This window comes from Chiloscyllium plagiosum, unplaced genomic scaffold (genome assembly GCF_037043375.1).
Source record: "Chiloscyllium plagiosum isolate Xiang-an unplaced genomic scaffold, Cpla_swu_hap1 HiC_scaffold_5, whole genome shotgun sequence".
NCBI classification, from domain to species: Eukaryota; Metazoa; Chordata; class Chondrichthyes; order Orectolobiformes; family Hemiscylliidae; genus Chiloscyllium; species Chiloscyllium plagiosum.
The window spans coordinates 115,930,089-115,944,152 of record NW_028270143.1 but is presented as its reverse complement, the minus strand read 5'-3'; the positions used below and the strand labels follow the sequence as shown (position 1 = coordinate 115,944,152).

General features: G+C 41.1%; 1 protein-coding gene across 1 annotated transcript in view; it reads right to left on the bottom strand.

Annotated features, from left to right (window-relative positions):
* Window positions 1-14,064, bottom strand: part of kmt2ca (lysine (K)-specific methyltransferase 2Ca) — a 403,624-nt gene that overhangs the window by 229,953 nt on the left and 159,607 nt on the right. The window contains exon 3 of the mRNA XM_087987768.1: window positions 13,707-13,789. Within this exon, the coding sequence (XP_087843894.1) occupies window positions 13,707-13,789 (83 nt within the window). The remainder of the gene's footprint in view (window positions 1-13,706; window positions 13,790-14,064) is intronic.

Sequence of the window (14,064 nt, the reverse complement as noted above, 5' to 3'; positions counted from 1 at the left end):
TGCCAACCTATCCAGCCTCTCTTTATAACTCAAGCCTTCTTAGTCTTATAGCTCTTGACAACCATCGAGCCAATTTTGTATCCAATTGTCTAGCTCTGCCTGGATTCCATGTGACCTAACTCTACTAACCAGTCTACCATGTGGAACTTTATCGAAGGGCTTTCTAAAGTCCTCACAGACAATGTCTACTATCGGTCTTTATCTATTTTCTTGATCGCCTCTTCAACAGTTCAAACAAATTGTCAAGAGATTTTGCTTGCACTAAGTAATACTTAATACTGCATTTCTCATTCCACATTTTCCTTGGCCAAAAAACAGTTCACAACTAAAACAAAGGCAGTTGAGCCAACACAAGGTATGCTGCACTGCCTGCAGCCAAGGCCATTAGCTTCATTTCACTCACAGGGCTCTCCTGTCAGGATATGTGGTATATACAGAGAATAAAAAGGTTAAGAGACTATTCTGCTCTCCTGATCTGTGCCGTCATTCAATAGATCATGGTCAATCTAATTATGGCCTCAACTCCACTTCCAGTCTGCCCTAGACTTGTCTAACTATCAAAGTTCTATTCAACTTTAGCTTTAAAAACTACAAGGACCTAGCATCCACTAATTTCTGAGCAAGAGGATTTCGTAGATTAATGACTTTAGCGGAGTTGGCTGGACAGCTGGTTTGCAATGCAGTGTGATACCAGCAGCATGGGTTCAGTTCCTGCACTGGCTGAAGTTACCATGAAGAACTCTCCTTCTCAAGCTGTGCCCTCACCCGAGGCATGGTGACGCTCTTGTTAAACCAATACCAGGCATGTCTTTAACAAAACAGCAGCCCTTTTTGATAAAGCTACACTAAATACTTTTTATTTAAATGAGGAATAATAAAAAGCATAACATCCATTTACACTGCACCAAGGGATCCCTTTGCCCTGTTGTATTTATTTTGGAAAATCAACTGGCGTCTTCTTCAGACTAATGTTTTATTTTAAATTTTCTTCTTAGCCCAACAAGTCATTATAAAGCAAGGTCAAGCTAAGGAATAATGACAACCTCAAACCCTTCTCAAAAACAAGTACAGCTTGTTTTTATACAGCACATTTAGCTTGGTAAATATGCCAGGTACTACACAGAAGAGTATGACAAATAGTTACATCAAGCTACACAATACACGAGTTTAGGGCAGATGATTAAAGATTTTATTAAAGAGGTTTTAATGAATATCTTAAAGGAGGAAGAGTTCGAGGTGTGGAGAAGTTCAGAATTCAAAACTTGAGGACCCAGGGAACTGAAAACATGGCTGTGCATTGCTCACTATTATCTGAAACTCTCATTTAAAATACCATTGACCGGATATACAGTAAAGCTATATTTTAAACTTTTTGGAAAGTATATTTTGCTAAGCAAAATAGATTGGCTGCAGGATGGAAAATTATTGTATTCAGAGAACTCAAGCCACTTGACTGGAGTGAATCTACAATGTTTTCAGACAGGTCACATGATCCAGTTTGTCACTGTAATTAAGCTATTGGATTTCAATAGTCAGACAGATAACTGGCTTCAGGGACGACAGCCTTTACCCCCTCTCGCTTTCTCAGAAAACACTCAAGTGAGAGTGTTGAAAAGTTATCAGAAGGCCTCATCACAGCAAGTGGAATTCTTACAGTAAAATTAATTCTCAATCTCATGACTGAAAGAATTCAGCCAGCAATATCTGATCCAGAAAGAAATCCAAATGACAACAGCCTGTATATGTAATGTGACTTGGGCTACAGACTACCATCTCAGACATCCTGTAATTAATTGTTTTCTGAAATACAATGTTACTTGGCCAAGCAACATTAGGGTAATACTCTGCAGAGGTTTTATATTTTTCTTCTGACTTGGAGGTCTGTGTCCTTGTTTTCAAAAAAAAAAGGTAATTTGTATAAATTTGCACAGTTTAATCCTTTTGTCACTAATATTTAAATCTTGGATTAGGTAAGATTGTTTACAAATGTTTTTTTTTATAAAAGTTAAGGAACCTGACTGACTTGTTTCTGATGCTGAACTATACATAATCTGATAAAAACATAACTGATAAAATCACTGTTTCATATCAGTGACCAGTGGAAAAGTGGAAGAATGGAATCAATTCTCCCTGTTAAAAATTGGCTGCTATTAGAAGTGTTAAAATTAATTCTTTCATGGGTTGCAGGCATCACTGACAAGGTAAGCATTTGTTGCCCATCTCTAATTGCCTTTAAACTGATTGGCATACTAACCCATTTCAGATGGCATTTTTAAGATCCAGAGTCATGTGTGCATCAGACCACTTAAGGCAAGATTTTCTTCCTTAAAAGGAGATCCATGAAACAGATGGATTTTTATGACATTGGATAATAGTTTCATGGCTGCCTTTACTGACTAGTATTCTATTCCAAATTTTAATTGAATTTGGATCCTATTTATGTGGTGGGATTCAAACCTGTGTTCCCAGGGACAAGCCTGGGCTAATGATTACTTGTGCAGTGACAATGTCACGAAAAAAAAAGAGGGGCTACCTCAGAAGGTCAAATGTAAAAGAACACAAATACCTCAGAAGAATTCTGCAGCCGGAAAACAAACTTTGGCTCCTCCAGTGCCTCAATCTAAGTCAGCAAGCAGAGGGTGATGGGTAAACTGGATTTGGAGTAGTTAGGCCACAGCAGAATTTTCGATGACCATAAAACATTGAAACAGGAGGCCAGCCAGTCTATAATGTCTGCTCCACAATTCAATGAGATCACGGCAGATCTGATAATGCTCAATTCCACTTTCCTGCCTTTTCCCCATTAATGCTGGCGCCCTTGCTAATTAAAAATCACTTTCAGCCTTGAACATACTTAATGACAGCCTCAACAACCCTTAGCAGGAAAGAGGTCCACAGATTCACTACAGGGTGAAAATATTTCTCATCTTGGTCCTAAACACGCCACCCACATTCTTCAATTATGCTCTCTAGTCCTCTATTCTCCCACAAAAGGAAACAGCCTTTCCACATCAATCTGTCAAGACCGCAAAGAATCATGTTCCAATAAGGTTGTCTCTCATTATTCTACATTCCAAAGCTCTTCTCATTAGACATCCCTCCATACTTTCTATTAGACAAGAGAACTTTCTTTGGACTGTATCCAATGCCAATCTCTCTTTCCTGAGATAAGGGGTCCAAAACTAGTCACAGTATTCCAGCTGTGGTCTAACTAATGCCATGCACAGTTGTAACAAAACCCTACACATTTTATATTCCATTCCCTTTGAAATAAAGGCCACTCAATTTGCTGTTGGGGAAGTGCTAAACTGATCTAGTGGGGGAGGCAGCACAGAGTAGATGTAAAGCCAGAAGCCAGGTCCAATCAGATACAACAGGAATGCTAGAACAGAGTCTAGTAGTTGGAGATGACATGGGCAGGATAAGGAATATGGGAGGTCAAGAAGGTTAAATTGTATCTATTTTAATGTAAGGAGCTTGACTGGTAAACAGGTGAACTTAAAGCACTGATCAGCACTTGGAAATATAATGTTACAATCACTGACACATGGTTGAAGGAGTGACAGCTCAACATTTCAAGGTACAGAAGTTTCAGGCATAATGCAGGGTGTGGGAGTTGGGAGTGAGAGAGTGTTACTGATAAAGGAAATCATCACTGCATTAATGAAGGAGCACATCCTCACATGGTGTCCAAATGAGGCCATCCAGGTAGAGCTTAGAAATAAAATAGAGGCGCGTACCTTGCTAGGATTATACTACTACAGTCAGAGGGAGATTGAAGAGGGGATTATCGAAGTAAATATCACTGATAGGTGCAAGAAACATAGGTTATATTTGTAGGGAATTTCAAATTTGCTAACGTTCACTGGAAACACCCTAGTCTGAAAGGATTAGACGGGATGAAATTTTTCAAGTGCATGCGGGACAATTGTGTGTGTCAGTACATTATACCTAATCTGAAGAAATTAGGCTGGTCAAGTAGTTGAAGTTTCAGTGGATGAGCATTTTGGGAATAGCGATCATAACTCAGTTTCAAAGTCATTATGAAAAGATGTAAGGATGGTTCAGAAGTATCTGAAGTGGGAGAAGGCCAACTTCAATACCATTAAAACAGAATCTGGCAAACAGACCAGGAGCAGCTACTTGCAGTAAAGTTAATGTTTGGGAATGGGAGCCTTTCAAAACATTGTACAGTATGACCTCAGGGTCAGCATGTTCTCTTAAGGATGTCTAAGGATATCAAGAGTTCTTAAAGGAAGAGGAGGAAGCATGTGTGAGTTGCATCACGTTTAAAACAGAGTGCGGAGTGTGTGGGAAGATGCTTAAAAAGAAAATTAGTAGGCCAAAGATAGTCAGAGATGTACAGCACGGAAACAGACCCTTCGGTCTAACCCGTCCATGCAAACCACATATCCCAACCCAATCTAGTCCCACCTGCCAGCACCCGGCCCATATCCCTCCAAACCCTTCCTATTCATAAATCCATCCAAATGCCTCTTAAATGTTGCAATTGTACCAGCCTCCACCACTTCCTCTGGCAGCTCATTCCATACACGCACCAGCCTCTATGTGAAAAAGTTGCCCCTAAGGTCTCTTTTATATCTTTCCCCTCTCACCCTAAACCTATGCCTTCTAGTTCTGGACTCCCCACCCCAGAGAAAAGACTTTGTCTATTTACCCTATCCATGCCCCTTATAATTTTGTAAACCTCTAAGGTCATCCCTCAGCCTCCGACGCTCCAGGGAAAACAGCCCCAGCCCATTCAGCCTCCCCCTATAGCTCAAATACTCCAACCCTGGCAACATCCTTGAAAATCTTTTCTGAACCCTTTCAAGTTTCACAACATCTTTCAGATATGAAGGAGACCAGAATTGCATGCAATATTCCAACAGTGGCCTAACCAATGTCCTGTACAGCCGCAACATGACCTCCCAACTCCTGCACTCAATACTGACTAATAAAGGAAAGCATACCAAACGCCACCTTCACTATCCTATCTACCTGGGATTCCACTTTCAAGGAGCTAGGAACCTGCACGCCAAGGTCTTTGTTCAGCAACACTCCCTAGGACCTTAGCATTAAACGTATAAGTCCTGCTAAGATTTGCTTTCCCAAAATGCAGCACCTTGCATTTATTTGAATTAAACTCCATCTGCCTCTTCTTAGCTCACTGGCCCATCTGGTCCAGATCCTGTTGTAATCTCAGGTAACCCTCTTTGCTGTCCACTACACCTCCAACTTTGGTGTCATCTGCAAACTTACTAACTGTACCTTTTATGCTCGCATCCAAATCATTTACGTAAATGACAAAAAGTAGAGGACCCAGTGCCAATCCTTGTGACACTCCACTGGTCACAGGCCTTCAGTCTGAAAAATAACCCTCCACCACCACCCTCTGTCTTCTACCTTTGAGCCAGTTCTGTATCCAAATGACTAGTTCTTCCTATAATCCAGGAGATCTAACCTTGCTAATCAGTCTCGAATGGGGAAACTTGTCGAACACTTTACTGAAGTCCATATAGATCACATCTACCGCTCTGCCCTTATCAATCCTCTTTGTTACTTCCTCAAAAAACTCAATCAAGTTTGTGAGACATGATTTCCCACGCACAAAACCATGTTGACGATCCCTAAATCAGTCCTTGCCTTTCCAAATACATGTACATCCTGTCCCTCAGGATTCCCTCCAACAACTTGCCCACCACTGATGTCAAGCTCACTGGTCTGTAGTTCCTGGCTTGTCTTTACTACCCTTCTTAAACATTGGCACTATGTTTGCCAACCTCCAGTCTTCCAGCACCTCACCCGTGACTATCGATGATACAAATATCTCAGCAAGAGGCCCAGCAATCACTTCTCTAGCTTCCCACAGAGTTCTCGGGTATACCTGATCAGGTCCTGGGGTTTTATCCACCTTTACCCATTTCAAGACATCCAGCACTTCCTCCTCCGTAATATGGACATTTTGCAAGATGTCACCAGCTATTTCCCTACAGACTATATCTTCCATATCCTTTACCACAGTAAATATGATGCAAAATACTCACTTAGTATCTCCCCCATTTTCTGTGGCTCCACACAAAGGCCTCCTTGTTGATCTTTTGAGGGGCCCTATTCTCTCCCTAGTTACCCTTTTGTCCTTCATGTATTTGTAAAAACCCTTTGGATTCTCCTTAATTCTATTTGCCAAAGAAATCTCATGTCCCCTTTTTGCCCTCTTTAGTATACTCCTGCTGCCTTTATATTCTTCTAAGGATTCACTTGATCTATCCTGTCTATACCTTACATATGCTTCCTTCTTTTTCTTAACCAAACCCTCAATTTTTTAGTCATCCAGCATTCCCTATACCTACCAGCCTTTCCTTTCACCCTAACAGGAATATAATTTCTCTGGATTCTCACTATTTCATTTCTGAAGGCTTCCCATTTTCCAGCCGTCCCTTTACCTGCGAACATCTGCCCCCAATCAGCTTTCTAAAGTTTTTGCCTAACACCATCAAAATTGGCCTTTCTCCAATTTAGAACTTCAACTTTTAGATCTGGTCTATCCTTTTCCATCAGCCTTGAAATATCTTTGAGCTTTCCTTGATCCCATCCATCAAAGTCTTTTTTTTAAAAAGTATGTTAAGAGTAAAAGGATTACCAAGATACCAGTAGAACCTATTAGAAACCAAAATGGCATTCTGTAAATGGAGCCAGTGGATGTGGGTGAAGTCTTAAATAAATACTTCACAGAAGAGAAAGACATCGAAGGTGGGATTTCAGTTCGGATGATAGGGTTCCAAAGGAGACTAAGATTACTAAGGAGGTGGCATTGGGTGTTTTAGGGGGCATAAAGGTGTATAAAGTCCTAGGGTGTGATGAGATGTATTCCAGTCAAGGAGGAGATTTCTGGGTCCCTGGCAAAGTGCTAGATTACTGGAGGATAGCTAATGTGATTCCTTTGTTCAAGATGGACAGCAGGAATAAGTCAGGTAATTACGCCAGATAGTCTGATGTAATTGTTAGGGGAATTAATGAAAAACAATTTCGGAAGGACAGGGTTAATCAACACTTGGAAAGGCAGGTATTGATTCGGGATAGTCAGCACAAATTTTAGAGAGGGGAATCCTGTCTGACTAACTTAACTTTTTTGAAAAGGTGACTAAATATATCGATGAGGGTAGTGCAGTTGGTATGGTTTACATGGAACTCAGTAAAGCCTTTGACAAGATCCCACATAAAAGGCTGACCCAAAAAGTAAGAGCCCTTAAGATCCAAGGCAAGTTAGCAAAGTGGATCCAAACTTCCCTTTCAGATAGGAGGCAAAGAGTGATGATGGAGGAGTGTTTATTTTGCAACTGGAAGCCTGTGACTAATGATATACACCACAGGATTCAGACCCTTGCTATTTCTTATGTACATTAAGGAATTGGATGTGAATGTAGACTTTGACTAGTAAGTTCGCAGATGACATGAAAATTGGTGTTAATGTTCTTGACAGTGAACAGGATGGTCTCAGGTTACTGTCTGATATTGATCAGCTGCTAAATTGTGCAGCACTATGGCAGATGGAACTTAAACCTGATAAGTGTGAGGCGATGCATTTTTGGAAGTCTAATTAAGAAAGTGTAGTGATTGTAACAAGGTCAGCCAGATGGACCTCAGAGTGATTGGACATGTTAATCTGGTCCAATCAGGGAGCCCTGGCTGACAGATAAAAACATGAGTGCCAGACTTCACGTTCATTCTGAGAGCTGGCTTTGACGGAGCTGGATCAACGTCAAGGACTCTCCATATATGAAGAAAGGATGACTTGGTGACAGGACACCAGCTTCTGGGGAGTTATTTCAAGAAGAATACACAATATATGGTGATTCCCTAGTGAGTATTAAGAAACAAAGAGACCTATGAAACAAGTCCATAGATCCCTGAAGGTGTCAGTACAGGTAGATCAGGTAGTGAAGTAAGCATATAGGATTGCTTGTTTTTATTAGGTGGGGCATTGAATACAGGAGTAAAGAAGTCTTGTTACAGATACTTAAAATATCGGTTCGGTCACAGATGGAATACTGTGGGCAAGTCTGGTCTTCACATTGTTGGAAGGATGTGACTGCTCTGGTGAGGCTGTAGAGGAGATTTACCAGGATGTTGTCTAGGATGAAAAGTCTTAGTTATGGGAAGAGACTGGAGAGGATGGTTTTGTTTTCTTTGGAGCAGAGGCGGCCAAGGGGGAGCACCTGGTTGAGGTATGCAAAGTTATGAGGGGCACAGATGGGGTAGACATTGACAATCTCCTCCCCATGGAAGGTGTATCTAAAACTCGGAGGCATAAGTTTAAGTTTAGAAGTAAGAAAGAAGAGATCTGAGAATTTTTTTTTCATCCAGAGGGTCAGTCAATATGGAACGTGCTGTCTGAGTGTGTGTGTGGTAGAGGCAAGAACTCTTATAATTTTACAGAAGTATCCCGCCTCAGGCGACTGACTGTGTGGAGTTTGCACATTCTCCCCGTGTCTGCGTGGGTTTCCTCCGGGTGCTCCGGTTTCCTCCCACAGTCCAAAAATGTGCAGGTTAGGTGAATTGGCCATGCTTAATTGCCCATAGCGTTAGGTGAAGGGATAAATGTAGGGGAATGGGTCTGGGTGGGTTGCGCTTCCGCAGGCCGGTGTGGACTTGTTGGGCCGAAGGGCCTGTTTCTACACTAAGTAATCTCATCTAATCTGGATGAGCACTTAAAATGTCAGGGCATAGGAGGCTATACACCAAATGCAGGTAAATGGGATTAGTGTTTGTTGATCAGCATAAACATGATGGGCCAAATGGCTTGTTGCCCTGCTGTGTGGCTCTAATCTTTTTGATATTAATTTCCTCACTACTGACATCAAGCTGACTAGTCTTATAATTCCCAACATTCTTTTTGCCTCACTTCTGAAAAATATAGAGATTGCATTAGCTACTCTCCATTCTGCAGGGTCTGGTCCTGCAATCTATGGAATCTTGGAAGGTGACCACTAATGCATCCACTATTCCTAGGGCCATTAAATTTCAGAGGAAGCAGGCCTAGCCTGTAAGCCTTATTTCATAAGGCAATTATCACATTCCAGGTATTAGTCTATTAAGCCTTCTCTGAACTACTTCCAATACATTAACATCCTTCCATAAGAAAGAGAGCAACATTTCATAAGTATTCCTGGTGCGGGCTTACCAATGCCCTGTATAACTACAGCATAACCTGCCAACTCTCAATGAACTTCTTCAACCAGTTCATCCAAACAATACTGCAAAGATAAAGTGCCACCCACTAGTCTTTTTAAATTATAAAATATACAAGAATACTCACTTCATTAACAAATTCTTCAACAAGGTTTGTAGCTCAGGTTGAGGTTTAGTGTGTAGGCTTGCTCGCTGAGCTGTAGGTTTGATATCCAGACATTTCATTACCTGGCTAGGTAACATCATCAGTGGCGACCTCCAAGTGAAGCGAAGCTGTTGTCTCCTGCTTTCTATTTATATGTTTATACATACAAATAGAAAGCAGGAGACAACAGCTTCGCTTCACTTGGGAGGTCGCCACTGATGATGTTACCTAGCCAGGTAATGAAACGTACGGATATCAAACCTACGGCTCAGCGAGCAAACCTACACCCTAAAATTCTTCAACAGCCATGCTCCATTCAACCTTTGCTTCAGCACAGTAATTGAGTTCCTTGTGATTCATAGCACTGCGCTCCAGACACAAATATAGGTTAACATGGCTAGGTAATACAGTTAGAATTCACACGACCAGACATATCCAATTTTGCATGCAATATCAATTCACAGTCCCTTTTTACCTTGGAATCAAATTTTACAGTATAGAAGGAAGCTATTCAATCATGCCTGTTCCATCTCCCGATAGACCTACCCAGCCAATCCCATTCGCGAGCTCTATCTCCTCAAAATTCATCACTTACAAATGGTCTAGAACACAGAATATCAAAGTACAGCACAGAACAGGCCTTTCGGCCCATGATGTTGTGCTGAGGATTAACCCTAATCTAAAACAAAATAACCTTACTACGCACCCCTCAATTCACTGCTGTCCATGTGCATGTCCAGCAGTCGCTTAAATGTTCTTAATAACTTTGCTTCCACCACTACTACTGGCAACACATTCCATGCATTCACATAAAGAATCTTCCTCTGAAGTCCCCTCTATACTCTTCTCCTAATATCTTAAAACCCCTCATGCCAGTCAATCCTGCCCTGGGAAAAAAGTCTCTGGCTATCAACTCTATCCATGCCTCTTATTACCTTGTATACTTCGATCAGGTCACCTCTCTTCCTCCTCTTTTCCAGAATGAAAAGTCCCAGCTTAGTCAACCTCTCTTGTAAGACAAGTCTTCCAGTCCAGGCAGCATCCTGGTAAACCTTTGTGCATGCTTTTGAATTCACAAGTTTGGATAACTGAACTGTTGTATGAAATGCCCAAGTAGTAACTGGAGTTTTGAGACATGTCACAAAGGAGCTACTTTGTGGCCCTCTAATATCATTTTCAACTATACATTCAACTCTCTTTTGAAATCTCCTATGGAACCCATCTCCACCAGTCTCCCAGGCAGCACATTCCAAATCCTAACAACCCTCAGTAAAGTTTCTCATCTCACTCAAGAGAAATTCAAGTTTCTCTTGCTGACAGTCTTGAAATTGTGACCCTAGTTCCTGACATACCAATTAGCAGAAAAAGAACATTTTTTTACCGTCAAAATTGTTCATAATTTTGAACATCTCAATTAGTCACCCTTTAATCTTCCCTGTCCAAGGAGAATGAGCCCAATTTCTTTCAACTTTCCATGTATTTAAAATCCCTCAAGCCTCATACCATTCCAGTAAATCTCCTTTGAAGTACCTCCTGGGCTTTTTAATCTTTCCATAAACGGGATGCCCAGAACTGAACACAATACTCCAAATGCAGTCTGACCAATGACTTTTAGAAGGTGGCATCATTTCCTTGTTTGTACACACAATACCTCTATCATTAAACCCAAGAATCCTACAAGCCTTCTTAACAACTGTCTCAATTTGCCTAGCCACTTTAGGGAATTATGCACTCCAACCCTAAAGTCCCTCTGTTTCTGTTCTCCCCTCAAAGTAAATCTTCGTGCCTTTTTCTCTCTTTCTCCCACAAAAAGCATTAACCCACATTTCTCTGCATTGCAATGTATTTTCCAGGCGTCTCCCATTTGGCCAACCTGTCAATATCCCTCTGAAGTTGCTCAGCATCATCCTCGCAATTCAGTATTCTCTTGTAGCTTTGAATCATCTACAAATTTAGATTCTGCCCTCAACACCTATCACTTAATCATTTATATAATCAGTAAAAGCAAGGGTCCCAACAGCCTATGGAGGTGCCTAGGGAATGCCACTTGCAACCTGTCTGTAATCTGAGAAATGCCCATCTACAGAAACACTCAAGCCATGCTGACTGTCTAGTATTTTTTCATTTTTCTCTCAGTGTGTATTTATCATGCTGGACAGATAGTGTTGAGAAAGCAGAGAGGCTGCAGAAGAATCTGAACAGGTTAGGAGAGTGAGCAAGAAAGTGGCAGATGGAATACAATGTGGGAAAGTGAGGTTATGCACTTTCGAAGGAAGACTGGACTATTTTCTAAATGGGAAAAGGCTTTAGAAATCTGAAGCACAAAGGGAATTGGGAGCTCTAGTTCAAGATTTTCCCATGATTAAATGCAGGTTTAAACTGGCAGTTAGGAAGGCAAATGCAATGTTAAGCATTTGTTTCAAGAAGTCTAGAACACAAGAGCAGGGACGTACTGCTGAGGCTGTATAAGGCTCTAGTTCATATCACACTTGGAATATTGAGAGCAGTTTTGGGCCACATACCTAAGTAAGGATGCACTAGCCTTGGAAGAGGATCACAGGAGGTTTACAAGAGTGATCCCAAGGATGAAGGGCTTGTCACATGAGGAGGAGTTGAGGACTCTGGCTCTGTTCGGGATGGATTTTAGATGGATGATTTGGGAGGGAAGGAGAAGAGATTTGGCCTGGATAGAATGGACATGGAGAAGACGCTTCCACTAAGTAGAAGAAAGACTAGTTCCAAAGAGCGCAGCCTCAGAGTGAAGGAACAACTATTCAGAACTGAGATAATGAGGGATTTCTACAGCTAGACAGCAGTGAAACACTGGAACACATTGCCATGGAAGTCTGTGGAGGCCAAGTTTTTGAGGGTTTTTAAGACAGATTCTTGATTAGAAGAATTGTTGGGAACTCCTAGGGTGTGTAAACAGGCCCTTCGGCCCAACAAGTCCACACCGACCCTCCCAGACCCATTCCCCAAACCTGTTGCTCTACATTTACCCCGGACTAATGCATCTCCCATGAACACTATTGGCAATTTAGCATGGCCACTTCACCTAACCTGCACACCTCTGGATTGTGGGAGGAAACCAGAGCGCCCAGAGGAAAGCCACAAGACACAGGGAAAGTGTGCAAACTCAACACAGACAGTTGCCCAAAGCTAGAATCAAACCCGGGTCCCTGGTGCTGTGAGCCACTGTGCCACCCTAGGCGGATCAAGGGTTATAGGGAGGTCAAAGAATGGGATAGAGAAACGTATCAGTCAGGATCGAATGGTGGAACAAGCTCGATGGGCCAAATGACCTAATTTTGTTCCTATATCTTACAGTCAATACACACAAGAGATATCTGAGAAGTATAACATTTATTGTGCCTTCAATAAATTGCAACATTTTAGCTTTCACAATGAATAACAGTCCACTGAGCAATACAGTGTTTGTAAGAATTAGAAACATTCACATGCTCGTGGATGCAATTTAACAATAGCTTTTGGAAGGTATTCAGCATTCTTCAAGCTGACATGAGAAATGTAATGCCTATTTTGAGAACATTGCCCATCTCTGGTTGTCAAGGTGATGGTACTAGTAGGCATCCAGTTTGAACACAGTGATGGTGCACCCACAATTGTGATGATTAAGAAACTCCAGGATTTTAACCCAAAATGATAGTAGAACAGCAGCATGGGTCCTTTGGTTGGAGAGACATGGTATAATTTAAAATAGATGGTAGAGAAGTTGTTTTCCCTTTTCTACAAATAATTTTTCTGTTTGTATACAAGTTATGCTGACTTTCAACGTTGGTTCTTTGCCAAAGCTTTTCTTTTTCCAATATAAATAACAATCAGCTAATCCTTTCTGCGCTCTCAAATAAAAAAATTGATTAGTCACTTGCAATCCAAAGTAGTCTTTTTTTTAATCAGTCTATCAAAACACTTAATCAATCCACTCAACATTTTCTGCTCCAATTAGTTTATATCTTCAGTATCTATTAGATTAGCACACTGTGGACAGTAAATAGTTTAAAACTTTGTAAACAGAGTCCTGTGACCTCTATTCAGAAGAAAAGTCTGTTCTGAAGAAGGATCACAGACTTGAAACTCTTTTCTCTGCATGGATGCTGCCAGAACTACTGAAATTTTTTCTAGCAATTTCTGTTTGTTTCAGATCTCCAGATCCACAGTTCTTTGCTTTATTCCAACTTAAAACATTTGATGGAGAACTGCTCTGTAATGAAGCTACTTTGAATGAGCTTCAACTTGAAGAAAAAAGTTTGACATTTTCCAGTTTTACTGGCAAATTCCAAGCCTAACATGCAACTTGTTAAGAAAACATTATTTTAAACTCAACTTATCAGGATAAGTAAATTTTTACCTGTTTCCATTGCATTTTCTGTTGCCTCCAATCCATCCATACTGTCTTCATCCTCAATAACCGTCTTCCCCCTGCTCCGAGGCCTGTGATTAAAAGATGTAGCAAGATTATTTACTTATTACCATAAGATGGAATGGATCAAACCTGGGAACAAGTAGGTACTTCTCCATCTGTACATGCTTTTCTAGAAGGCTATCGTTCAGAAGAAACGGACTTGGAGGAAATTCCTGTGTGAAGGAATACAATTCTCCAAGCACCTAATGGCGAGAGAGAGTACAGAAAAGAAACCAGAGAAAGGAACGTCAACAATCTCAAGGTCTAGGACCAACTCCAACTCCAGAAAAAAACCTGTGGTTGG